At 41.9% G+C, this 27,162-nt stretch overlaps 1 protein-coding gene across 9 annotated transcripts in view; it reads right to left on the reverse strand.

The window, feature by feature from the left end:
* Positions 1-217: 217 nt before the first annotated feature.
* bnc2 (basonuclin 2) overlaps positions 218-27,162 on the reverse strand; it is a 218,608-nt gene continuing 191,663 nt past the window's right edge. For 8 of the 9 annotated variants that reach the window (XM_055009987.1, XM_055009984.1, XM_055009989.1 and 5 more), the window contains 2 exons: positions 13,282-15,668; positions 218-5,915 (listed from right to left, as the gene is read on the reverse strand). In XM_055009987.1, coding sequence (XP_054865962.1) covers positions 5,099-5,915; positions 13,282-15,668 — 3,204 coding nt within the window. In that variant the 3' untranslated portion in view covers positions 218-5,098. Of the gene's footprint in view, positions 5,916-6,979; positions 7,054-13,281; positions 15,669-27,162 lie in introns of all 9 variants that reach the window. The other variant, XM_055009991.1, reaches the window with a different exon arrangement.

The following is a 27,162-nucleotide window of genomic DNA, read 5'->3' on the forward strand; positions in this document are numbered from 1 at the left end:
TCAAGATAGCCATTTCCCCAATGATTTTTATCATAGGGTAATTAAAGAGCCCAGGAAAACCTGCTGAAAACACAGTGTCTTGTTAAAATGGCTTGATTGACACATTGTCTGTGCTGTTATTTTTGTACATAACGGCATTCAAACTACTTAAATATATAAATTTTTTTAGAAATCCCGGTCCTTCACTTCTTAATAAAATACGATGAAAAAATGCCAGTGACTGATAAATCTTTAATATAAAAATTGTACAAGAATTCTGATACAAATTACAAGAGGTATTTGGACAAAATATGAATAAAATTCCATTTACATCCCAAAACCCTTATGCATTTTATGCAAAAACCATAGACAGTTATGATACAGAAACAAATACAAGAAAGGGGAAAAAGAAAGGGGAAAAAAAGAGTCTCTTAAAAAGGATCATTTTTTTCCTTCTGTCTGCAAATGGGGAATACCTCTTTAGGTAACATACAGTATTCATGAGGCTTCCAAATCACCATTTTGACACCAAAGTGACGCAAGCTCCTTTGCTCTGTTTGTTCTTTGCAGTGCGACTATGTAGCCATGCAACGCTGTCGAGTGCCAGTGACGTAACACGGGCTTTTTAAGACACAGACACAAATGCATCGAATACACAAAAAACACAAGTGAAAATAAAAATCTAAATTTACCAGCTCTTCAAGCTATTTATACTTTAAGACTGTAAAATATATTTGAAAATACAATGGAAAACATTTTATGAATTTACAGCATTTTTTTTTTCAGGATCATTGACATTTCACAGGTTCCAGTTCAAATTAATGAGGGCATTCTTTTTCGAACGTAAGACTCGTGACTGAAGCATCTATACAAACCCACGTGTGTGTATTTTTCGTCTATCTGCATATTTCTAATGACGTCTCATCAAACATTTTCACCTCACTTTGTTCCATGAGCTACATTAAGTGGACAGTTTGCATGCAGTGTCACCTCTCATCCTCTCTGCTTACACCTCACTCACTCACTCTGTGACATGAACAAAATGGACAGCGATTAACAGGTCAGGCGTTTCAGCCGTTTGCCTTCCCTTTCTCCCTCAGTGTGCTATGCAGGATTGCAGAATAATTGATGGCTGACGCTGGTCTAATCAAATATTTAAGATTCACTCCAGTGGTCTGGGCCAGTGAGGTGCTCTAAGCGACATGCACGGTCACTAGGTAGCACAGTGCCCCTGGACCCATATGGCTGGAGAATTAAGGAGTACGTAGACTGGAGGCGTGCTCAGAAGAGAGGGAAAATCGGTGGTCATTTCTCAGAGGAGAAAAGAGTCCAGAGGAGAGGGGTGGAAATGTGAGGGGTGGCTCGATCGCTCTCCAACAGGCAATCAAGAAAAAGCTGGGGATAAGTCCTGGGGAGTCCTAGCTCTGCTGCTTTCTCACTCTCTCCTCAGCCTCAGTTCCTCTCTTTTCCCCTGCATTGTTAAGTGACTGCTGCAAGGCTGTGGCCAGACCGCGTTCTAAACCCAATCCCTTTACCCCATTCCTCCCTTTTCCCGTCTCTCTCGGCTGTCTCCCTAGTTATGGACAGTCATTTGCATGTTTTTTCAGCTATGTTTCCAGCCTCTCGCAGCTCTGTGCTCTTCTGGCATGACCAGAACCACCAGGACTCTGAGAGAGCCTGAAGGGAGGTAGTAGAAAGGTGTTTTAAGGGTACCTCTTCTATGATATTCAGTTTTCTGTCTGGAACACGTAAGTACACAAGACAGGTCATGCTCTGCAGCTGCTACTTGAGAAATGGACAGTAAAGAACAGAACATAAGGAATGTGTTGGTTGGAAAAAAAAACAAGTCTGAAAACTTCGCATTGCAACTGAGGTTATTGGCCAGAGCACACTTACATTAAGATAAGTTTTGATATTTTTGGTACATGCAGCTCTCTTCATTCTAGAGAGTTCAAATCAATCTGTGAGCTTGTTGACCTTTTTAATAGATTTTCTTCATTTAATCACTGGCCTCCTAAGCTAGAAAGTCTCAAATCATTAACTGCTGAACAATTTTTAGAATAAAGTAGTAATAATAAGAGCTTTCCTTATTTAATTATAGCTCGCACCATTTTTTACAATGGAATGCGTGCTTTCTATGTAGTGGATGCAGCTACGTGTTAATACTAAAAACAGTTTCATTTCCTGTGCTGAGAATATTTTCTCTGCCCCTGTCTTCTCCATGACTAGAGGTTAACAAGTCATCTAGGCCTTGTCATCCCTCTGAGTGTGTGCCACTCTTCTCTGTGTGCATGTGTGTTTGCATGATTGTGTGTTAGAGAGACAGCTGTCAGCAGGGTTCCTGGAGTAGCACTTTTTTATTTCTGCCAGAGCGAGGGCCGGGGGGATTGAATGAGTGAATGAGGCAGCAAGCGCCTCAGTGAAACCCACTCCTGGGAGAAGGCAGGGGCTCCTGTACTCAATTTTCCCTTCACTTGGGATAAACAGGCAATTACCCATCCCTTTTTCCTATGCCATGGCCGTCCAGTGAACTTAAGCATACACTATTAGTGTGTGTCCCTGTAGGATCTGCGCTGTGGCGTGTGGAGGTGGTAAGTGAGTGGCGGGTTGAAGAAATGGGTAAGGCGGTTGTTAAATGACTGCACTCTGACAGACAAAGAGAAAAACAGAGAAGTAAGAGAAAAGGAGTTGAACTGAATTACCAGAGACGCCGAATAAGAAGCGCACATAGAAAATGAATAGATGAACTGAATTCAACTTAATTGAATGAGTCAAATTAAATTGTTCAGAGCGCACACTCGCTTTCCCTCTTTTTCTCCTTCTGTCAGTGTCACAGTCTTGTCAGCAGCCCTGGCGTCTGGCAGTGGAACGAAGTGACAAGTGAGTTATTAGACAGAAGAAGCTGGAATGGCGGGACGCCTCCAGGTAGCAGAGAAGAAGCACATTTTTAATGATCGTTGCTGTCATCCTTTCCTCCCTAGTCAGCCTTCCACCTCCGCAACCTTTCCATCAGCCTCAGCTCTGTCTCGCCCTCTTTATCTCTGAGAAGAGAGAACTAAAAACTGCGTGTGTCATATAGGTGGAGTCTTAAAAAAGACATGAAATATTTCAATAGAATAGGTCATGTCTGTATTGCAAAATGGCTTAAGTGTGAAATAAGTGGAACTCAACACTGTTATGGATGTAAGGTGTTGTGAATACTGTACAGCACACCACATAACACTGCATATTTTCCCACACTGTGTGTAGCACCAGTCAAGTAAGAGAAGATCTCCTTGTATAGTAACACATGGCATTGCTAATACATTGAGAAAAAAGTCAAACTGAGAACCAATCTCTATTTTTTTTTCTTTTTACAAAAAAAATTCTGATACTGGAAAAAAAAAAAAAACTCCATGAAGATACATCACCCACTAATAAATACCCCTTCCCTCGGCTACTTTGCTCAATTACTGGAAATATTTGTACCGTAAGACAGTTATGGACATGTTAAAAATCGCTGCAACCAACAGCCAGAAAAATGGCGACATTTTTCATAGAGTATATTTGAAACTGACACTCAGCAATGGAAACCAATATGCAAAATATCACAGCAAAAGTTTTAAGACTCAAGTGCATCATATTAATCCAACGGGGCTTGATTTAAGTACAATGTCACACTGAAAGAGCTTTTCTCAAGCAAACACTTATATTTTGGTCACAGACTAGTTTAATCTTTTTTCTCTGTGGGAAGATCATATTTCATTAAGATGCCTTTCGTGACAACAAACACCAGTTTTTGCATTGATAACTTTGTTCGACAAAATAAATGCATGCTTTAGACAGATTAAACTGACTAAACCTCTGAAGAAGTTGTTGTGATTAGAACAAACATACACAAAATACTCCTGAAGCAAAAAGAGGAGGGGGGACTTCATCAATATTAACTCTTCTGTGTTTGTGAAACAGCAGTTCATATTTAGTCAGACCTGGGTTTGTTTTAAAGCATGACACTTTGGGGACACTTTCTGAACACTTTTTGTTTAGCAATGGGGGAAGATCTCAGTTTTGTTCTGGGAGGCGAGATGTTTTCTGTCGTGAAACTGTTTGAAACTGAGCACGTGCAAAAAGAAACTGGCACAAGTCTATTGAAGGTACTGTCACTTCCCTTGGTGCTGTAGCCATCAATGACCCCAAACAACACCTAAACGCACCGTTGCAAAAAAAAATCCTCATTATAATAATATTACACATCCCCTTGTATAGATGCAAAGTGCAAAAACTGAATTGGTATACTAAAGCTCATAAACATAACAGACAAAAAATCAATAGAAATACAGAGAATGATATCAGTGTAGGAGCCTAAAAAAGCATGCCGGCAACCTCTGAATATCTAACAAGTAGATAAAACAAGTCACATGATATTCTTTTTTTTTTTCCCCTAGGACTCAGTTTAAAACGTGTCTTTGAAGCTAACAAAAATGAGTCAAGCTAGTAAGATGCTACCTCTTTCTTGCCTATAGCTGGAAGTATTGTACTGGACTGTAACATAAAACCATAAAGAGAGAAAAAAGAAGCAAACAACCATCAACACAACTCTTTTACACCAAAAGCCTCTTGGGACATTATTTACAAATGAAGCTGTCATGCTTTTGTAAGGGGTTCATTTAAAAGCTATCATTACACAAGTACAACAAGAAGATTTTCTTTTTTTTTTTCAATAATATCGTTTCTGCAGGCAAAGTCACAAATAAGAGTTTGAATGAATTCTTTGGAGATGGACATAAACACAAAGTGGGGAGAAGTTAGAAAGGAAAAGATGGAGGAGCTTATGAAAAAAAGAAACAACTGGAGTTTTGTTATAAAGCAAACTCCAGCCTGAAGAGTGTCATCCTGTTCTTCCAAAGAAGGAAAAGTCAAAGGACAAAATAATAAACTGTATTTAGAGTCAATTAATTTCATAGATGGAGATTGAAATGTCTTGCAATGACTTACAGAGGATGGGCAGGAGACATACAGGCATTTAGCTTGTATTTGATGGCCTTGGGCTGGGATTAAAAGCTAATTTGAGGAGGAATAAGAATGAGGAATGAAGGGAGGAGCGGCAGACTGACAGGAGGGCAGAGTAGTAAGTCATTCTTTAGTCTATTATTGTAGAGAAGGGCATGTTTTTATGGAGGTTGGGGTTTTGAGAGTGTCGGTTACGGCTGCGCACAGAGCTGAACACCATGTTGCAGCCGGGGATTTTGCACTTGTGCAGCTCTCGCAGGTGCACAGTCTTGTAGTGCACACGCAGGGTCCCTTTGTTGCTGTACATTTTGTGGCAGATGTTACAGAGGATCCCACTGCTGCTGCCATTACTGCCCCCAGTGGACGACAGGAGGAACGGTGAGGAGGAAGGGTCTGACCCCTCACCTCGTCCTCCTTTTAGTTCTCCAGTCTCATCCCGATGTCCCCCCTCAGCCTGCCCCTCGGCACGCTGGGAGTAGTCCTCTCCCTCGCTGTTGCCCTCCTCCTCCTCCTCCTCTCCCTCCTCCTCCAGGTCATCCAACAGGATGCCTTCATCGCTGCCCTCATCTGACTCATGTGAGGAGTGGACACTGCTGCTGGATTGGACACTGGATGTGGTGCTCAGGTCCAACACCATATAGTCGTCTGGCTGGCCCCGGGAGAAGCCGTTGGTGTGGTAGTTTTTAAGGTGTTGGTTGAGAGGATGGTGGGGATACTCGTTGCTCATGGGGGAATGGGCATTGTGGTTCAGGCCGACGGGCCCGAGGTTGGTGCCTCCGATGCCCATCCCGGCCATAGGGTCCAAGCCCATGTGGTGCCCCGCGTAGATCTTGGCCAGTATCTCGGCTCGCAGGTCCTTGGGCAGTGGCGTGAGTTGGGGGTCCAGGACAATGTCGTCCAGCTCTTTGGTCAGCAGTTTGCGGTGCAGGTTGATGTTGGAGCTGTGCCTAATGTAAGGAGACAGGTGTTAATCAGAATGCTGCCGATAGCCGCATTTTAGAAACACATGTATTTGTACTTACAATCATTTATTTTTCATACTGACAAGTTATCTCACTTCAGGAAAATGGTACCAGGCTTTAAAGATTCAATATCTAAGACTCACTACATGTGTAATTATTGTTAGAATCACTCCAGGTACAGAAACACTCACATGGAGAAAAATCCACCCAATAGCTCTCCCCAGAAAAAGTGCACTAACATAGCAACGAGAGTGAGCATCCTGCTAGTGTTTACCACTGTCAGCATGTCTGCACTGCACAGCCCTCAAATCCAATAGACTCTGACTCAATTAAATACTCCACCATATTGAATGGGAGTTTATCAATTGATTCGAGCTGTGGTAATGTGATAATCGAGGGGAACTGGATAGCATATTAGCACTAGGCCCTGACAGCATTATCGCATTCATTCCCTATTGGAGGTGGCTTAATCGAGCACCTCAATGAACATGTCTTTATGCAGCCCTGGATTGAATTAAGATGGGCATTTTTCCCAAACACAAGGCAAACTGTATCACACAATGTGCTACAGTTGATCAAAGAAACTAAGTAGATTCAGTAGCACGTGCCATGCTTAAGCCAGGATACAATTAGTGAGGATTTCAGTTAGCACACAAAGCCATGCTAAAGGATGCAAAGTGAAATGGACTTGAAAATCAAATTCAATGCCTTTTCGCTCCAATTTCACAGTTGCCAACTAAGGCTAAGACAGGGGGGGACCCACAGTACACTTGTCACAACAACACTGCATAACACAGAAAGGAAACTTAAGCAACCAATGACCAGAGTCAGATATGACATACACAAGGCCTGCCCTCTCATATCAGGTCAGCACGCAAATCAAATGAGAATAATATGCAAACACTCAGTGCCTTTAATGTGAAGGGTTTCCATGCAGGGAGGGCACATGTGTGTGAAACAAAACAAAAATTTAAAAAAGAAAAGGGAAAAAAAAGGTCATCCTTAGCAGGACGGGCAAAAATGGAGTCACAATGGATAGTAGAGCTTACCAGCAGTGGCAGGGTTGATGCAGTCAAAAAGGGTCCCTTTCCTTTAATTATTTACTTCCCTATCCGACATTGTCCTGCAAGAGGTAAAAATACATTCATTTGAGGGACCCTTTTCTGTGAACCAAGCAACCAGGAGCCCGTCCACTCGAGCATCGTCAGCATTGTGGAGAGAGAGCGTGGCAAATCGATTGGCCGTGGCTGTCACTGCATGTGTGTGTTTGCACGTTCTTATGTCTGTTTGTGTGTGCGGAAAACAGAAAATATACTACTTCCATATAGCGAGACTTCGATCAAAAAGACTATATAAATCCTTTGTTCTTTTTTATCCTTTGATAGTACAATGGCACCCATATGGAGTTAACTTATGGATAAAATATGGGAGTCATGATTCAACGTCTGCAGCGCCGCATCCCTCTCTGTCAAATACACGTGTAGATGCTTGGCCGGGAGAGACCAGACTGTTTCTATACAGTCAGAAATATGCCGTAATCAGTGATCAATATTTGGGAAAATGGGTACATTTTCTGCAGGATCACTGACCGGCAAGCTTGAGATGTGAAGGGGTGGGGTGCCACGTATTTGCTCAGTTAAACCTGAAGTTCAGGATGCTGTTGATGATGCTCAGGTAGGCAGGTCCTTTGCAACATGTCTCCATCTCTATAACAACACCTTCTCACTGCTAATAAGCTCTAAGTTAACCATGACTATCTATTAGAGTCAAACATGTTAAATATCATGCAGTAAGTAGCCTGCAGAATAGCTACAATAGCCACTTTAGATAGGTAAAATGCACACCACATTGTTAGAAAGTCACAGTATTTATATTCACAGTTACCACTACAATTATTTTTATCCATACAAATATGCAAGTAAAATAAATTTCATCATCATTTGTAACCATTAGGAAATGATTTATTTACAGGAGCTGAACAGAAAAAAAGAGAGCCCAGTTTATAGTCATTTTCACAAATATTGTATTTAACCCCAGTGTTTGCAGTGCCCTGTTGCCCTGAATAATCAAAGGAAGTCAGCTGAATTCACGCACAGCAGACGTAATGCCCTCCTCCCTTCATTTATCAGATTTAGACTTTCTGCCCCATTTCCCACTCCCCTCTATGCCTCCACCTCCATCACTCCTCTTCAGTGTGCTCTGTCTTTCCTCCCCCAAACCCAACTGCTCAGTTCCCCCTTCCTCCATTTCGAACCTCCCTGTTGGCCAGTAATGTGGCTGGCAAACCAATTTGACAGTCTCATCTTCGCCCGAAAGATGGGGGAGGCCTCCAGAGAGCCCATTTTTGACTGTGCAGAGGAGGCAGAGCGAGAGTGTGCCCGTCCCAATCGGCGTTAATCATCTTTAGGTTCGTCTGATGGCCCTTGCCCTTGCTTTTGTGTCAGCGCGTATGTGTGTATGTTGTCTAAATGACTCATAATGTGTAAATGAGATGGAAGGCTGAGTGGTATTAAACTGACACCAGCGGTTCTTTGTCTTTCCTGTCATTTGGGGTGTGTTATGAGGTTTTGGGTGTAAGTGGGAGGACAAGAGTTTTAGTAGCATTTATCACTCTCTGTCACTGTATTCTCTGTTGCATTGTTTCAGCCTCTTGAACGGCACAATGATGACTTTATGATCCCCGAGCAAACGAGTGAATAGAAATTAAATATGCATTTGATATCATGTGAAAATTGTTTTATCTACAAGTTATGATTTAAATTAATTGAAATCACTCGCACTGTTACAACTATCATTCTGTTGACGGCAATGTGTGTGTACAAAAATCTCCTTTATTCTCCTCAAAATGAATCACAATAAACTGTCAGGGATAAACCGAAGAGATGCAGTATTTCAAGTTTCTGTCTTTCATCCAGCAGATATTTTAAACGTGGGTTGAGGGGCTTTGCTAAGATATTCTCTCTATGAGCAGCATGCCCTTTGTTTATAAGAGACAAACTGCGAGCTGATTGTGGAGCAGTGGAGCTGGGCCCACATGCCGTGAGGGGACTGAGGGAAAAGGAGGGAGACAGCGAGAGGAAGGGGAGAGGAGGAAAGAGACTCTCCAACATAATTAACCTTCACTCTCTCCGTTTGCAGTGGCCCATGCAGGGACCACGGGCTGCTCACGGCTGCACCATGGGACTGTAGAAGAGGGAGGTCACCTGCTCGCTGCGACGACATAGAAGGAGCGGGTTAAAATGTTGGGATGAAGGTTACAAATAAAAAAAGGATAGGCTGATAAAAATAAGACGAGCAAGGCTTGTCACCAGTTTAAAAATTATGATTAACAAGGCTAATAATGGCGATGATTACTGGTACGCTCTTTTCCAGCAGTTAATCATGCAGCTTCTTCAACGCTTGTGCCAATGCTGCTCACTCCCCACAATAAATATGCAATCATTTACCTCCGTGCAGCATGCGGCCAGGAGGCTGGGAGAAAACGCCCCACTGTAAAAGTATGCACACACACTTATCTTGCTCTGTTCTACACTCAGAAACAGACACATTACATGCTCGCTCAAGGGCACGTTAAATTATCCTTTTCTCTATGACTGCGTGAGTATGCACAGCGTCCATGTGCACAGATGTTTAGATGTGTTTGAGATCTGCTGTTTATTCTGCAGTGCGGGGACCTGACTGATACTTTTTCCTTGGTAATACATTTACAGTATTCCAACAGTGTCATCGGCTCTTGGTTGTTTTCCTCTGTAGATCAAATGGCCTTCTGATGTTTATGTGCCTTTGGCTTTTCAGTCGGTTAGTGGACTAATCCACACCATATATATATATATATATATACACACACACACACATAATTGCACATGGTTTTCTAATCATCAATGAGCCTTTCAACACCATTAGCTAACACAATGTAGCATTAGAACACAGGAGTGATGGTTGCTGGAAATGTTCCTCTGTACCTCTATGGAGATATTCCATTAAAAATCAGCCGTTTCCAGCTAGAATAGTCATTTACCACATTAACAATGTCTAGACTGATTAAGTTAATGTTATCTTCATTGAAAAAAACTGCTTTTCTTTCAAAAATAAGGACATTTCTGAGTGACCCTAAACTTTTGATCGGTAGTGTATAAATATACAATATATATCAATATGCAGAGGACTTTCCTGTTGCTTAATGTCCTAATGTCAACAGCTGTTTGGGAAGGGAAGCAATAAAGGGCTACATATTATAATGTTGCTTTACCATATATTAATCAGCTGCAAAAACAACAATAAATAACCAATGATTAACTTTCCTCTTTTTAAATCTACTCTGTTAATTTAATGGTTCTTGTTCCTCTCTGTTAAGTAATAATAAACATTTTATTAATTCTTTATATTTGAGGTGAACCACTAAAAAGAGCTGCTTATTAATTGTGACTGCCAACACTGCAAATCCAATTAGGAAAAATAATACAGTTTGACTTATCAAATTTGCTACTGATAAACACTCAAAATGTTGTTTGTACAGATGCAGATAAATTTGTACATGTAGTTTCTTAATCCTATCAGGGAAAATGCTCTGATGAAAACAACTAAATTATATTCTCGTTTTATTGCTACCATTACACTCAAACGTACATTATGCCATTAGAGGATTATCAGGGGACAGATTTGATGAGAGCACGGCTTGTGTATTGACTCCTCTCAAAGCCCTAGGATTTCTCGAGCTATGCAGTACTCTTCTTTCTGTTGTCTTGTTCCCTGTTTGAACCTGTGGCACAGTAATGTGTCCCATATGCTATCAGGAAAAATATGGAAACAATAGTGTGCTTAGGTGTTACCCACCCAGAGCTATACTGTGCACTGCTGGCTTAAAGAAGAATTATTTTTCGTAGAAGCTTGTCCCTTCGTGCAACAGAGTTATCTCTGTCTCCCATATGCTCTGCCACATTATGTCTTTGAATGGCATTTATATGCTGGTGTTTCTCATCATTGGAGTCAAACTGTCACACACATGCACGCATCCAAGCTGACACAGGAATAGAGTACACACACGGAAGAGTTCATTTTGAGGTGTTATCCTTTTTCTCTGCAATATGGTCAAATCTTTGAACTTTCTGTGTCTGTCTGCAGCAACCCACCTGGCTGCATATTTGTGAAAGTCACCTTCCCCACCCCAACTTTTTACCTTTTCTTTTTTGGTGATATTTCCCCCCCTCACTTTATGTTATCGCCACATTTGGTTCAGAGTTTTGTGTGAACCATTATGGGGTTGTGAAAGCAGATTTCAGTGTGAAGGGATTAAATTACAAAACGGACCAAAAAAAAATAAAAAATAATAGGACAGCTGTAGAAATTTAACATTCTGATTCATGGAATCCATCATAGCACCAATAAAAATCTGAGCAATATCTGCATATTACCGTTGACCCATAACTGTTTGTGAGCTAGTTTCAGGAATTGATTTACTCTTAACGCTTAGTTACCAAAAAATCTTTTCTCATGTTAAATTCCCCAATAAATGTGTTCTAATCATTCAGTTAATTATTTTTTATCTGTTAACCTTTTAACAGCATTAAGAGGATAATTACAAAGAGACACGAACAAATACTTTTCTTGGTTATCTGTTGTGTGCATCAGTGTGTATGTGTGTGTGAGTGAATGTGTGAAAGTGCTTGTACGAATGTGTGCATGCACATGTTGCACAGCAGACTGGTCCTGCCTTAGGCATTTACTATTCCTAAGGCCTTGTCATGAGAAGAGAGCGAACCCACTCACTGGTGGCAGTACACCACACTGAGGCATCGCATGCTATAAGAACACTTTCTGTCATCTTGCTGCTCTCGGCACAGCTGTGTCAGCCGAGCAGCAGGGTTGCACCTTCTTCACGGACACTAACTTGTCTCCTGCTCTGCTCCCCCTGCTCTTCCCTCACGTTTATTCTAATGGAGTCCCAGAATTACCTGCTGCATTTACATGCTGCTAATAAATAAACAGTGCGAAGAACAGATGCCACAAAACCACAAATGTACTAAAAGGCTACAGATAGAAAAGGAGCTTTGGCAGAAGAAAACAGTAGTGGTAGAAGAAGAGGTGGGTGTGTGTGTAATAAGATAAAATGCTGATGACTTGCAGTAAAGTAGTAACTTGTCCCTTAAGTGCCATTTGTCATTGGTGTTGCAAAAGAATTGCTTTTTAGTTCTATTCCTATTAAAGAACAAGTATTTAGTATTAGTAAGTGTTATGTAAAGGATTTTTTTTTTTATCAGCGGTGTATGTGAAGACATATGGTATTGTAATACTTAAAATGTTGGGTGACTTTGAGGGGCAGATAATATTTTGCAATTTTCTGTCAAAGACTGAATCACTTGGTCAAGTGACCATCTTTGGTTGCATGAATAGCAAGGAAATATGATTTTGTTTCAACACAAGTAAATATTCACACACAACTGTTATGTGTAATGGATAATCCATGTATCTAGATATTTAGTGTTGTGAAAAAAAAATCATTGAGCATGTTTGAATTTTAAAAAAATAATCAAATATTTGTTTTCTCTTAGTCTGTCCAAACCCAGGGCACCTGTGATGCCATGTACCTCCAGCATTTGTTGTTGCATCAACCTGCTGCCAGGTGTGCCACAGCATATATATATATACTGTATATATATATATATATATATATATATATATATATATATATATATATATATATATATATATATATATATATATATATATTCCAAAGTGAGTGTGTGGGACTGATATGTGCTAACAAGCCCAGGTGTATATAGCTAGCCTCACCTCTTAATGCGCTAATAAATGCAGTGGTTTGACAAACTGCTGTCTATGTTAATATATGCGACTTCATCTCCCTTTGACAAGGTGAGGTGATGAGGGCAGGTAAACAACACACGACAGCTTGAGGGTTGATGGGTATGTACAAGGGCTGGTTTAAATGTGTGTGTGTGTGTGTGTGTTTCTTGTCATGGCATCCTACTTCTCTAAAGTTTGATTTGACACAGCAGATGTCTCTGAATCATTTTTTAGTTTTCAGTAAGCTAACAGATGTTAAGTGATAGTCTGTCCAGACAAATGTTGTGCACTAATGAACTGTGGTAGATAAAGTTTCATGATTTTAATAATGTGGATTGTAAAGGCATTTTTATCACAAAAATAGGGCTATATTTAACATAGATTTTATTTTAAAAAGCTAGATCTCTATAAAACAAAAAATATTAGATTTTGTAGGCATTAGCCATTATCTAAATGATTGTAATAGGTTTAAAAATTGAAGCAAACCTACCAGCGACTGTCGCAGTTACATTTGAATAAAATGGTTACATTACAAAGTTCTAGCACTGACCTGTCTCGGCTCCGCCGGGAAGGGAAAGCGGCATTGCAGCCAGCCACAGTGCACACATGCATCTCTTTGAGGTGCACATTCTTGTAGTGTAGTTTCATGCTATAGGAGCTCTTGAAGCTCTTCTTACAAACATAGCAGATCTTGGGGTCAGGACTGGAACATGGATCTCCCTCTGGTGATTGAGAAGAAGGAAATTTGGGTGGGCTGGCACCATAGCCCATTGAAGAGATGAAGCTCTCATGCAGAGCAGCCATGCTCGCAGCAGCAGCAGCAGCTGCTGCCATTCCTCCATTGTATAGGCCATACTGGCCCATACAGAACATGTCGTACGTTGGATCATTGAGTTCTTCCTTGATCTTGATTGGGGGCTGGTGATGGGAGGGTGAGGAATGACCTTTTCCTTCCATTTCCTTTCTCAAATGAGCTTCCTCACTACCCTCATTGTCTTGTTCCTTGTCCAGACTCCTCCTGCTGTGTTTTTGGTGTTCCTCCACATCCATCAGTTCATCTCGGTAGAACATCTTGGAATCAGAGGTTTCAGACTCATTCTCAAAGTCTCTCTCATGGTCCTGATCCTCTGAGGTAAAGCTGTCCATACATCGGAGCTCAGAGGCTCCACCTCTGCTGTCACTACCAGTCCCTTCCCGGCATTCATCTTCACTCTGTCTCATCATTCCTCTCAGAGCAAAGCCAGGGCTCATCTCGTCCTGGGAAGGGGATTGCTGCCCACTACCACCACTGTGGTTTCTGCCACCACTACCACTATTGTTGTTGCTGTTACAGTTTCCATTAATTTTGACGTTGTGCAGGAGAGACGATTGGTGATGGTGGTGATTATGGTGGATATTATCATCGTCGTCCTCATCTTTGTCTTCAAATTCATCTGCTACGTCAATCACTTCCTTCTCAATCTTAACTGGCATGCTAGATTTACGAGGCTTCTTTTTGGGAGTGGGGTCACTGCTGCCAGTGTTGAGGTCCTGGTTGGCACTAGGTGTAGGTAAGCGGTGGGACATGTGCCCTGTCTCTGACAAATGAACATTATTGTGTGAAGCCACAGCTGCAGCAGCCAGGATCTGCTGTTGCTGGTCCATCAGGGTGGTGCTGTTGGTGGTGGAGGGCATGATAGGACTGGTGGGCAGTGACACAGGAGGACTGACGAGGTCCGCAGGGGACAGTAATGTTCGGTAGAAGGGGGGCACTGGCTGGACTGGCTGCACTGACTTCAGGGAGGGGAATACCAGTGGACTTTGCAGCGGAGACTGAAGCATAGGGTCTACTGGTGGAGTAGTGAAGCCCAGTGGCGGCCTTCCAGGGCTGGTGAGAGTAAAGCCACCATTCTTTGTGCTCGAGATGACAGGTGTACCAGGGGTTGAATTGGCCCGGATGAGGTCCTTGTCGCGGTTATTGCGCAGCATGGGCATGTGCAACCGTGGATTGGGATTGGCACTGTGGCGGTTGCGGCTTCGTAGTGAGCTGAAGACCATATTGCAACCTTCAATGGTGCAACGATGTTTAATCTTCAGATGTACAGCATTATAATGTATCTTAAGTGTGCCTTTATCATAAAAGGTTTTTCCACAAGAGTTGCAACACACACGACCCTTCCGTGAGGTGGCTCCCATGCGACGCATGCGATGCATTTTGGAGGAAAAGGAAGGATGGGTAATGGTTTTCGACTGTTCATCCTTTACAAAGTGGTGGTGGACCTGGTGGTCACTCAAGCTGTTCGGTTGCTGAGGTTGATTTTGAGACTGCTGTTGGCCCTGCTGCTGTTGCTGCTGAAGCTGTGTCTGCTGTTGCTGCTGTTGAGCCTGCTGGGTGGAAGGGGTTGGCGAGATGGGTGACGCCCTGTTGTTGGGTTCCTGCTTGGGTTCAGTGTTGTTCATGCTTCCCAGTGCTCCACGACTAGGGCTCTGACCTGTGCGGAAGGGTGATAGGGACACTTCTGATTCACTGGTTTCCACCTGTTCTCCTTGGTTTGGCAGACTGGGCTCCCGGAGCCTGAGAGCAGACTGCTCCATAGGGAGGCCATTGGGGGGCAAGCCAAGCATGGGGGCAGAGACTGGGTTAATGTACTGGAAAGGCAGGAGGAAGGCTAAGCTGTTGGGGATATTCTCAAAATGGTGAATGCTGGATGGGCTGCTGTTTTCCAGATGTGTCAGGAGCCCCGGGCTGCGGGTCCTGTTGTTACTCTCAATGAATGTCCTAATCCCGGAGTCTGTCTTGGAAGAGGGAACTGTAACTGCCTGACCTTCCTTCTCCTGAATGGCCATCAGCTCCACAATGGACTTGGTCTCACCAAAGCGCAGGAATTGCTGCAGGGTGATGATCTCCTCTTCTCGGGACATGATGGTCCAGCGGTCCAGCACCTTGCCTGCAGCATCCTAGATGCCCCAGAAGAGACAAGAGAGAAGACAAAAATACAAACCTTTATTGATTGTGCATAATCAGTATGGTCAAAGGAGAACACAGAGTAGGGGTTAGTTTGTAAGGGTGAGCTTTTCTGCTCATAAAATTCAGATGCCCCTGGAGCGCCAAGTAAATAACAAAGCTTTGTCGAACGTGCCTCCCTTCCACTGTCCTGCTTTTCCATCCACTCTTTACACATTCATTTTTCCTGTAAAGCATCTCTGTAAATGTAACCATTAATCACGCAGACATGAGAGCTTAATTGAGACATAAGCAAACAAATCTCGGGTCTGTGTGACTTCAAACATTGTAGGGATGTTAATCTGACAACAACAGCTTTATGAAAGATGTGAACTCTTGCTGGGACTCCCTCTGTACACAAACCTTACCTAGGGATATTTACAAAACAGTGTGAGCCAGAGAAAAAAATGCCAAAAGAAATAATAGAATAATTAATATAAGCCAGTAACTGTACCTTGCTTTGCTGGCATTTTTCTTAGATTATCTATAAGGCAGTGAAATGCTTAAGGGAGGACACCATGTATGTAGGGAATGGCACTGGACATTCAAAGAGAGAAGAGAAAACCTCATGTTTCATGTTTAGAATGCCTAAATAGAGGTTATGTCCTTTTTATTTGGAAGCCCTGATGTTTATCATGACAAAATATTTGTGACATCTAAAGGATGTATAATGTGCTACTTTTCATATAAATCATATCAGTATGTGAATGAGGTTTAAAGAATGCACACCCCTTTTCACCTTAAATTTAATAATGAATCACTTTACAATAGCCATTTTATTTGGTACACTGTCAACTGATGATACACTTTCAGTTGATAGTAGCTACCCATGAAAAGGGCAGGAATCTAAAATAACTAATTTTAACAACAGATGACTTATTATAACCCTATTATAACCCTCAGCATTTCTATTTTCATTTGTTTGTTTCGAGGCTTTGGAGTGATGAGAAACATGTTTCCATCCCAAGATACCAGAACTACTCACTGGGAATCGGGCATTATTCCAAATAGAGCACTTTACTTGGCTAGTGTCTTTTGGAGATGTGCTATTAACGGCTAAAGAATAAGAAACTTACTCCATGCAAATGTGCACACAGTCAAACATCAAGAGATGGAAAGGGATTCTGGGAGAGGAATATGGGCACATTTTCAGAATTCACTTTGTGGTTTAGCTACTAAGGTTGAGGCACTGAAAGTTTGATCCACTACTTTTGTCTTCTTCTGTGAACCCACCTGTCTTTCTACTTCTTAGCACTGATGATAAAAAGGATCAAAATGATATCATTTTCATCACTATAGTTTTTATCTGAGCTGATATGGGGTATTTATGTCAACAAGATGGAAATGGACAAGAGAGGGAGACAGAGTAAATAGCACAGTTACCACACACACTCCTGGGGGACCAGACGCAAGCGACATCGAGGGAGTAACACAAGTGATGACAATTAGTCACACTGAAATGGTAACATTTCTTATACGCTGCTAGCTACTGGCATCTATAAAAGATAAATGGCAACTCTGTTGAGTAAAAAGCTGTAAAAACCAACATCACAAAGCACAAAGGGCCTGTAAGGAGAAAACAGAAGATAAATGTTTAAAGAGAGACAGCAAAAGAGAGATAGTATGGGAGAGACGCAGAGGAAGAAGAGCAGAAACACAGAGAAAATAAAAGTGTGAGTGGTTTCACATCATGCCCTCAGATATACTGGAGAAATAGATTCTTCTGAGACGAAACATCAATAGTCACTGGGGTATTTGTTGTTAAATATACATTAAAAAACATTTTACACTTTCATTCTGTGTGCGCTCTGGAGTTTTAGCCTGGAGGTATGACTTTAAATTCTAGCCTGGACACTATTATTTCATACTGCTTGGCCATCTGGGCATTAGTACTTCCATTTGATTTAATTGAAACAAAAAATGAAAGCAAATTAGAAAGTGAATCTTTAAATAGTTCCACAACCGGAATACTTCTTAAGAAATTGTAGTTCTAAGATGTGCAGCAGTTTTTTCATATTTTCTTGTGACAAAAAAAGATTAATATGTGTTACATATTTAAATACACTAAGGTATCCTGGAGTTCCAATGCTGATTAGAGGCAGGAAAGCTTTTAAATGCAGTTTAAGTGCTTTAATCTTATGAATTGTATCTCTGTTTCATAAGCAGTAAACACAGAAAGAGTATTTGCATTTTATGGACTTTTAGGCCGTGTTTAATTACATTTATGTCAGTTTAAAATATTTTAATATGAGTTTCATATCTGTCCCACTTTGATATTCAATTTAAGATCAAAATAAGATTCATTAGAACTGCAAGCCTCCTAAAAGGAGGTAATTTTAATGTAAGTTCCATTATTAAATGTTAGCGAATAGTCTCAAGCTATAAAGTGATATCACAAAATACAACTACAGAAGTTTTGCAAGTTTTTACATAATCAAAATGAGAACAAGATGCAGTTATCTAACCCTTACTGACTGAGGAAAACAGGGTTTAGACATTCATTTTATCCTCTGCTCATCCAACCCTGTGCCTTCACTTCCCCACTCATGAAGTCAAACAAAAGCCAAAACACAATGACACAGGCCAAACTGCAACCCATTAGTGTTAGGAAGGGCCAGCCAGCTGTCAGAGCAGGTCAGCAGTTCTGCTATGCACTGGACCCTGTCTAAGAGGAGCCTATCCAAGCACTCCTTGTTCACTGGTCAATTGAGTTTTGGAGGCCAGTCAACAACCGTTTGGGCTGGGGTCAGGTTTAGAGCAGAGAATCAACACAAATTCAAAAATGCTGCAAAACTGTCCAGAGAAGGATGTGAGAGGACAAACTTGATTAGAGTTCAGGACATGTGGAAAGTACTACTGTGTTTTTTAGCCAAGAAGCCTTTCAGTTAGTTTCCTAAAAGCCACTGCAGTACCTAATTTCTAACAACTATGTTTTGCAAATATCACTTTACAGTAGTAATGCAAAGTTCTAGATGAAATTTTCAATGCTACATAAGCCCCATATCATTAATAAACATCTGCAAGCGTTATATTAAAATGAGCATTTAAAGTGTGTCGATGCACGTTTGCAGACAAACACAGGCCTCTATAGTCCTTACTACAGTAAGTCTCACAACTCCACTCCCCTGCATTAGCCTTCTGACGCTGTGAGAGAAACAAATATGCCATTAGAAGCACTTTTACAAGTAGGCACTCATCTTCCAATTAGCTTAATGTGGCCCTCTTCCCCCTATATTTTCCAGGCGTGCCCCACCTCTTCTTGTACACTCCCTCCAGTAAAATCTCATTAATCCACCCCTCCCCCATCTCCCCTAGTGCTATGACATATTAGTCTGTCATTATGCATCCCAGAGTCCTTTAAACAATGCAGCTAAACCTCTGTTTGCCAGGTTAATGACTATTAGCCAATAATTACAGCAGAGAGACGATGGGGGTACCCACTTTATCTGGTGGACAGCTTCTGCTGTTAGTTTATTTTATCTGCCTGCCTCCATGTCTCTCAGAATTAATCTAGCAATGGCTGCATTTATTCATCTCTCCACCGCTGCAATGCATTCTTAATTCATGGCTGTCTTTAATACTGTGGTGCTGGATGTTGTGTAGTGGGTGTGTAGTAGGGTAACCACCTTGCGGATTGCTGACAATGAGGATGAGCAAATGATGGCCTTGTCATGGGCCAGGGTACCACTGTCAGTTTAAACAAATCAGGCAATTATGCAATTAGCAGGTTATGTGCTGTGCTGTATTAAGAGCCGGGGTGTGCAGCATTGTTAGATTGCACCGTGTGCGTTATGGATTAACGGCTTAACATGTATGTGCTTTTCACTAATCATCACCTATCATATTCAGTGAATTGGTCTTTTTGGAAAGCAGGAGAGTGAGGTGCAAAAAAATGAAAAATGTTACACGAATGCACAGTATTGATTTGTGTTCTTATACAGTAATTCAAATGAGTGATCTCTTAGCCTTCTAGAGCACATTATGTGCACAGTCTGTACAGGGTGATGGCTTACAGTGGTTCCATTTGAACATTAGAGAAACTCATGACCATAAGACAATTCACTTGCAATAGGAAGGATCAGTTCTCACAATGGCAAAACGAACCATGGGAACCACATTGATTCACCAATCACCTTGCAGTGAATGTGATCTCCAGTAAGCCTCCAGGGAACCCCCATTGATCTCCAGTCCTGCTTTCAGATCCGGTTCCTTAAAAAAAACCTACTCTATTCCTGTGCTCGCCACTTCAAGGGAGGTTAAGCAGAAGTTCCTTGTGATCTGAGAAGGTCTTGAACCTTGATGCTTCCTTTTCCATATTCTGTTTCTCTTCCCACCCCGTATTGGGCTGTATGAATAATGCAGAGGATCTAGTGGCGAGGGGTGCCATGGGGGATGGGTTCACGCAAAGCCCACTGCCTGGAGCCATCACATCAGAGGGCAAGAGCTCCCAGGACACAGGCTGCTCCCCCATTGGCTCCCCAGTGGCAGGTCAGAGGTCATGTGTGAACAACCAGCTCTACTTTTTCCCCTGTGATGGACCACAGGGAAATCAGTAGCTACGTCCAGACGTGGGTGGAGGACATTTGTAAGAATCATAGAGGTTGAAATTTGCGTTCTGTGATCTTGGTAAATTCCTCCTTTATGCTCTGCACATCAAAAGAATTTGTTTTTGATTTGACTGTGCATGCACCTTGAATGTTCGATATTTTCTAAACTGCAGAAGTATTAACATGTATCTTCTGACAAGTTGATAATCTACTGTATATAGATATATAATCAACAAAACAACAATAAAAACATGCCCTATCATTAAAGACAGACAAAGCAGTATCCGCGTGGACCAACCATTAACTGTTGTCAGTTTGTGGTTGCTTGTTACAGTGACAGGTGTTTTGCAAATTAGACAATCATGTAGTGAATTGTTCATTTTGAAATATGTACAGTATCGTGTGGTTTACAGCTGTCTTCTAATACACCAGATTGAAAAAAGTAACAAATAGCAGCCAAACAAACACACATTTTTATTCTAAAACTTTCCTACACTGTCTTTCTGGGATACTCTAGAATGTTATACAAAGAATAGCACATTGTTAGAACCTTCTATATCAGCAGACGGCCTAGAGGCCTCCCTGATAATAGTTTAGTTTGATTAAATGACAATTGGAAGGAAAGGAGATACAGGGGATAAAAAAAATTAATCTGCTAATTTTGCAAAGACTTATATTCACATCCTTTCTTTTCCACTACAATATTTATAACATTTAATTGTTGAAAGATGATTAACACTAATTCAGCACTAATAGATGAAAGTGTAGCTGAGTGTAGCTACACAGACACTAAAGCTAAACATAAGAAAATCCTCTTTTTTATATAATGTCATCCTCATGGAAATACAGGTGATTCAGTGAAGTCCAGACAGGACTCCCTGCTTCAAGTTATTTGCTGATTACAACTTGGAACAGATCCATTCAAGTTTGATTTTTGCTTTATCATTTAATTAACAACCATGCAAAAGGCATTGCCTTGGTCAATATTATGCTCATCACTAAAAGACTATTTGCGGGGCACCAGTGTGAGTAAATGTGAAGAGGCCACAGGGCTTATTTCACTATACCAGACACACTGATCAACCAACAGGCCACAAGATACCCTGCCTTCACCTCTCAACCTGATTTAACTCATGGCTTTGGTTAAAAATTCATGACTGTGTGTTAGTTGTTGCTAAGGGCACGCTAATCGACTAGAGTGAGATTTATTGTGTAGTTGCAGACTGCAAGGATGGAGAGGGGAGTGAGGGGGGTTATTATAGAAGACTTTACCACAGACGGGTGAGTCAGAACCTGGCACATACCAGGTTCCAGGTGGCCTTTAGTAAACAGTTTCCATTTCTTTCCCCACTGACTTGTCTTTTTTCATTATCTATTTCTGAGAGCAAATCCGTCATTTTAGGTCACCTAACCCCTGATTCATGTAAGTCTCCTGACATCCACCACCACCATCACTACCATTTTTGTTTAAAAGCCGTCCCTCAGCATCTTTAAAAAGTGGAAAGGACAGTACTTGGGCCACAGCCCAGCAGAGGTGCAGATGGGTCGGCACATGGAAGCCATTTCAGGCCTTGGCGCGCTGCAGAGTGAAGTCGGCTGTTCTCTGAGTTCAGAACCTCTGAAGAACCGCCTCACAGCACTTACATGTGAGCAGCATTTGGGACTGGACTGATGTATTGATTCCCTGTCTCTTTGCACAAAGAGCACAATAACACAATAACGTCGGCCTGCCTCACCCAACTGTGCTAAAGAACCGTAGCCGTGGTCAATGTGTAAAACTCAGCAGACCTAGCACTGAGCTAGAGGGGATGCCTCAGAGAACAGGGGTGGAGTGATAGAGGCAGCGAGGGAATGCCTGATGCTTCACATTAATTGAGGATGATTCGTGTGATCTCCTGGGTCTGGATACAGCAGCCAGGTCTGTCGTGGGCCTGGGAGACAGATGTGGGGGCCTCTGTGCTCCCTCCAGGGCCAATGGTGAGCAGTGAGGCGGCTGAGAAATGGTCTGTCTGTCCAGTGTGTGTGTGTGTGTGTGCGTGTGTGTTGGTAGAGATGGTTTTCTTTTCCTCTTATATCACATCTCCTTTGTCTTGATTACTATTTTGGCAGCGGGCCGGAGCAGAGAAGGTGCATTAACATATGCTCACAATTTGCTCTTTGGCTACATGGTTATATGGTTGTACTCTGTCTTGATGTATCAGTCGTTTCTGTTCCTCTTTTGTGTAATGCCTGTTATCATCTCTAATGGGCAGCAACACAGTCTTTGGTGACTAACTGCACTTCAAATATAACACGAGAAACATAGCAGGGCTCCATCTCATAAAATCAACCCGTGACAAGCTGTTTCTGATTATTTGGTGTATAAAGTGTTAAATAGTTGCATCCTCAACTGCAAAAATCTGTTACATTTTTTTTTTCAGAATTTTCCTCAGTTCTACCTGGAACATAGTAGCATTGATCTCCACACAGTCAAAATAAATCACACATCACTTTCACGCTACTGTGTTAAAGGAAAGGTGTGTGAATGGGTAATGGGTTGCAGCGTAGTAAGCCTCCCAAGTCATTTTGTTTTGGGGAACAGATAGAGGTGTCTGTAACATGCAGACACACTGCATTAGAAGGGCTTTTCAGCTTTCTTCTGTGCTTTTGCTGTGGAGCATGCAGGAGGAAAGAGAATAAGCTAATGGACTCTTTATTTAATGTGATCAGAGCCATTATTGACATGCTGCCAGGAAGATGCAAGACCATTAACTCGAGCCTCTCTCTCTCTGGTACCTTCCCTCCACCCCCATTCCTCTCCCCAGCAGTATTTCACTGCCAGATCACATACAGACGAAGGGCCACTAGGGGGTCTGGGTGCCCCAAAGGAAATGTGTCATGTTAACTAGGAATCTATGATACAGACTGTTTGAAACTGGCAGCAAAGAGTTGTTGCAGACTCTGTAATTATATGTTACTGATTATGGCAGCAAAAATACACAAAATATATATCAGTTAAGTGCTGGACAAGAAGTCAAACTTTTTGTGTCCTGATGGTTCAGTTGGCTCTGCAGCCCATCATGCAAAATGTGGAGGTTTAAATCAACCCTTTGTTATTCTCTTACATGCTGTCACTTCCATTTCTTTCTGTTTAATGTCGCTCTGAACAGTCTAATAAAGCAAAGAGGCCTGAAAATATTTTTTGGCAGAACACACTAAAGAAGAAATATGTTAAGGGCCTGCTGCTCTTGCTAAATAGTTATTTTTAAATCTGTATTTGAAAACAAAATTACTGAGTATTTTGTGCAGGGTAACAATTCTTCAAAAAATTTCACGTGTTTAGATACTTATTTTTGATTAAGCACACACACACACACACACACACACACACACACACACACACACACACACACACACACACACACACACACACAATAAAAACAAAGCCAAAAAAAGATCTGTAATTCAGTTAGAAAGTCGTTGTAGTGTGTTAACTTTAGTCGTGTTCAAACAGCAATGTGATTGTAATCATTATTTAAAATTGTACTTTGTTGCTAAAGTGAAATTGAATCAGACTAATTCCTGGGTACGTTTTCTGTGGGTCAGACGAGGAAGGATCTGGGGTGCCAATGAAATCACAATGTGAGGGATAGCCTCCTTAAACAGTATTTATTTTTGACGGTTTGGTCAATATTTGTGCAATACTTCTGTCACTGAAATAGGAAATGCTCTTTTAAGATGCATTTTTGCATTGAATTTTTTGCACAAAGCTACTTTTGTAATGTTGAATACAGTCTTTTTAGTTTTTTTCCCCTTATGGTTAGTGTTTTCTCTGCATAGGTTGGATCAAAAGGCATGTGTCTTAGAGAAACCAACACGAGTAGCACTTTGATAAATTAAAATTAAGGCTGAGCTAACGATGAAAGACCCGTGTATTAGTGCGTTCAGATTTTTTATTTATTTATTTTTAAAGATCTAAGTGAAGTATTGTACCGAGTAGGTGAAATGGTCTCAACATGCAAACAGTGCAGCCTCCCCGTTTTAAAACTCCCTCTTTGGAATTGTTGCATGGCATGTAAGTTGGCTCATTCATCTTGGATGCGGATGGTGCCAGTGTGGCTGCAGTGTAATTTACGCTACTCCGGCCTATATGCCAGAACACATCTATGCCTGTGGCCCAAGGGCTCACATCGCCAGTGGCCCAAGGGGTGTTCCTGTGCGTGCATGTGTTTCTGTGTGTGTTCGTGTGATTGCGTGTTTGAGATCAGGCGGGTAAACCAGGAAGTGGTGCTCATGTCTCTCGGGGCATGGTTCCAGGTCCCTGGGCCTGTCTACTGTCATAAGTTCCAGAATGGTGATTACTTACTGCAAAAATAAACACCATTACCATCTGGTGCTGCCTCTTTAGTACTGTAACTTATACACCAAGAAAAGCTCTAGACCATCAAAACACAAAGAATGGAGAACAATAACAGAAAAAAAATGAGATACGCACTGTAAAATTTCAACGCACTGAATCTGCTTACATGTGTGTGAGTAAGTGCCATAAAACACCTCAAATGAATACCTTTCATCCTGGATGCTCATACAGTTAAAAATGAAACAGTTTTTAGATGAGGGTCCAGACAGAAGAATGAGAAAGGTTTACCGGGACGTGTGGTGAGAAAGGTTGGATGATGGGGGCCAGTCAAGACTGTAGAGACCTTGCAGAACCAGCAGATGTTTGTTCCATCCACGGCACATCTGGTCCTCAACACACTCAATCCATTTCACTCGACTTCTCCTTTTTAGATTTTCATTGTTCCTCACGGTCCACTAAACTCTGCGTTTCCCCTCGCGGCCCACAAATATTCATTCACCATCATTCATACTGGCCACTTAGCGTAATTTTGTTTTTGCCTGTGATTTGTATTGTTAAGAGTTTGAGTTTTGTCCCCCATTAAGCATATTTTATACCCACACGGCTAAAAAGGAGGTCTCTTTTTCAGACAGGTTATATGCTGTAATTCCCAGCAAGGAACCTTAAATCCAGTGGCACTAGGCTGGGAAATGAAAGCTGTCATTCTAACTGTAGTGGGCCCTGGGGGGGTCATACAGTGCTTAACAGCTTCATTGTTTCTTTTATTGTTGGACACAGAGGTGGGTGTGTGCTGCATACGTTTCTGAATTCTGGAGTGCAACGTGACGAGAGGACTGTCAGCTCCCTGTAGCTCGCCATGCAACTTCCTTTAATAAATGTCAACTCTATGACCCAGCAGCAAATCCCTGGCAGACTGGGTGGCCGTGTCAGCAGGCCGACGGGCCACACAATGTCTGAACCTGGCCCCGGTGACACGGGGGAAGTGGAGCAAACCTCTGCACTGTTTGTTCAGCGAGGGGATGCAGGGCCACCTGGAGACTCAGGTTCAGGATCACCAGACAAAAAAAACAACCTGCGTGTGTGTCTGGGACAAATTCCGTGTTTGTATTTGCACAATAATGTCTGTACAGTATTTGTCACGAAAGGGGATATGATAATGCGTCAGAAAATGAAATACTTACTTAAGTGAAAATTGCATGTTTTTTTGTTTTCTTTTGCTGTGTTGATAACACCGTAGCTTCTCCTGATTAAGGCCTATGTGTAATGCAATCTTCCTGTGTTTGGGTCTGGCCTGGTCTGGCAGTGCTGTGCAGTGCAACGCTATTGATCCCTTTAGCCTTGTGGTCTGCAGGGTTCCTGACAGTAAATGCAATGAGCCGGAGCACCTTCCATTCCCCCACTCTGCCCTGTGTAGCACTACAAGCTAAACAGCCATCACCGAAACTCAATACAGGCAGACTGTGGGTGAGTCGTCAGCGCGAGCAGCAGTGCCCTACAACATCCCGTGAGGCTTCAGCTAAGTCGATTTAGTGTCAGTGTAGCATCTCACCTCGTAGACCCGTGCCAGCCTAATATGTCGCGCTAATATGTCTCTCCATATGAATTACAAGGCTGTGAGAGGAGCCCAGATGCAATAAGTATGGATTAACTAATGTCCAGGTACTGTCTGTTTCTTGTTGGGATGAGGGGGGGCTAACGATAGTAATAGTCTCTAACCGGGTGTCTGGCTGTGGCTTGGAGGTGAGATGGGGGCATACAGGCTTCTGGGATTTCTAAGGGGCTCTGGGAAATAAAGTTTCCTCTCCAGCACAGAAGAAAGAGGGAAAGAGTGAGAGAGGTAACATTGAAAAAATGATTAGCGTGGAATGAGAAAGATGGAAGGAGTGCGATGGGCTGTTAATGCTTTTTTTCTGACTATTGATCAACCTGGAGGGCTAGAGGTGTTTGGGTTAGAGGTCGTGGAGTCCTTACTTTGTCTGCTGTATGTCTGTGTTAATGTGTGAGCCCATTGATTTGTATTGCAGTCGTATAGTTGCCCTGTGTGTAGGCCAAAGCGCCTGACAGGGGAAGAGTGGGATGGGAGCAGCTTGGAAAGAAAAGAAAACAAAAAGGTGGGAGAAGAGGTGAATGTGTGGTCAAATGGGGTATAATGAGAAACCATGTTACTGCTAAACTCTACGTATATATTGATCAGGGATAATTCACGCACACCAGATCTTCCCCTCAGCCAATATGCCTAGGTGCTTTAATTTTTTATGTTGTAAATAACTCGAGTAGTTCTGTACCCAATACCTGTTTACACACTACCGTTCAAAAGTTTGGGATCAAATAGAAATGTCCTTATTTTTGAAAGAGAAGTGGTTTTTTAAATGAAGATAACATTAAATTAATCTGAAATCCAGTTTAGACATTGTTAATGTGGTAAATGACTATTCTAGCTGGAAACAGCTGGTTTTTAATGGAATATCTCCATAGAGGTACAGAGGAACATTTCCAGCAACCATCACTCCTGTGTTCTAATGCTACATTGTGTTAGCTAATGGTGTTGGAAGGCTAATTGAT

Source organism: Amphiprion ocellaris, chromosome 4, assembly GCF_022539595.1.
Source record: "Amphiprion ocellaris isolate individual 3 ecotype Okinawa chromosome 4, ASM2253959v1, whole genome shotgun sequence".
In the NCBI taxonomy this organism is placed as follows: Eukaryota; Metazoa; Chordata; class Actinopteri; family Pomacentridae; genus Amphiprion; species Amphiprion ocellaris.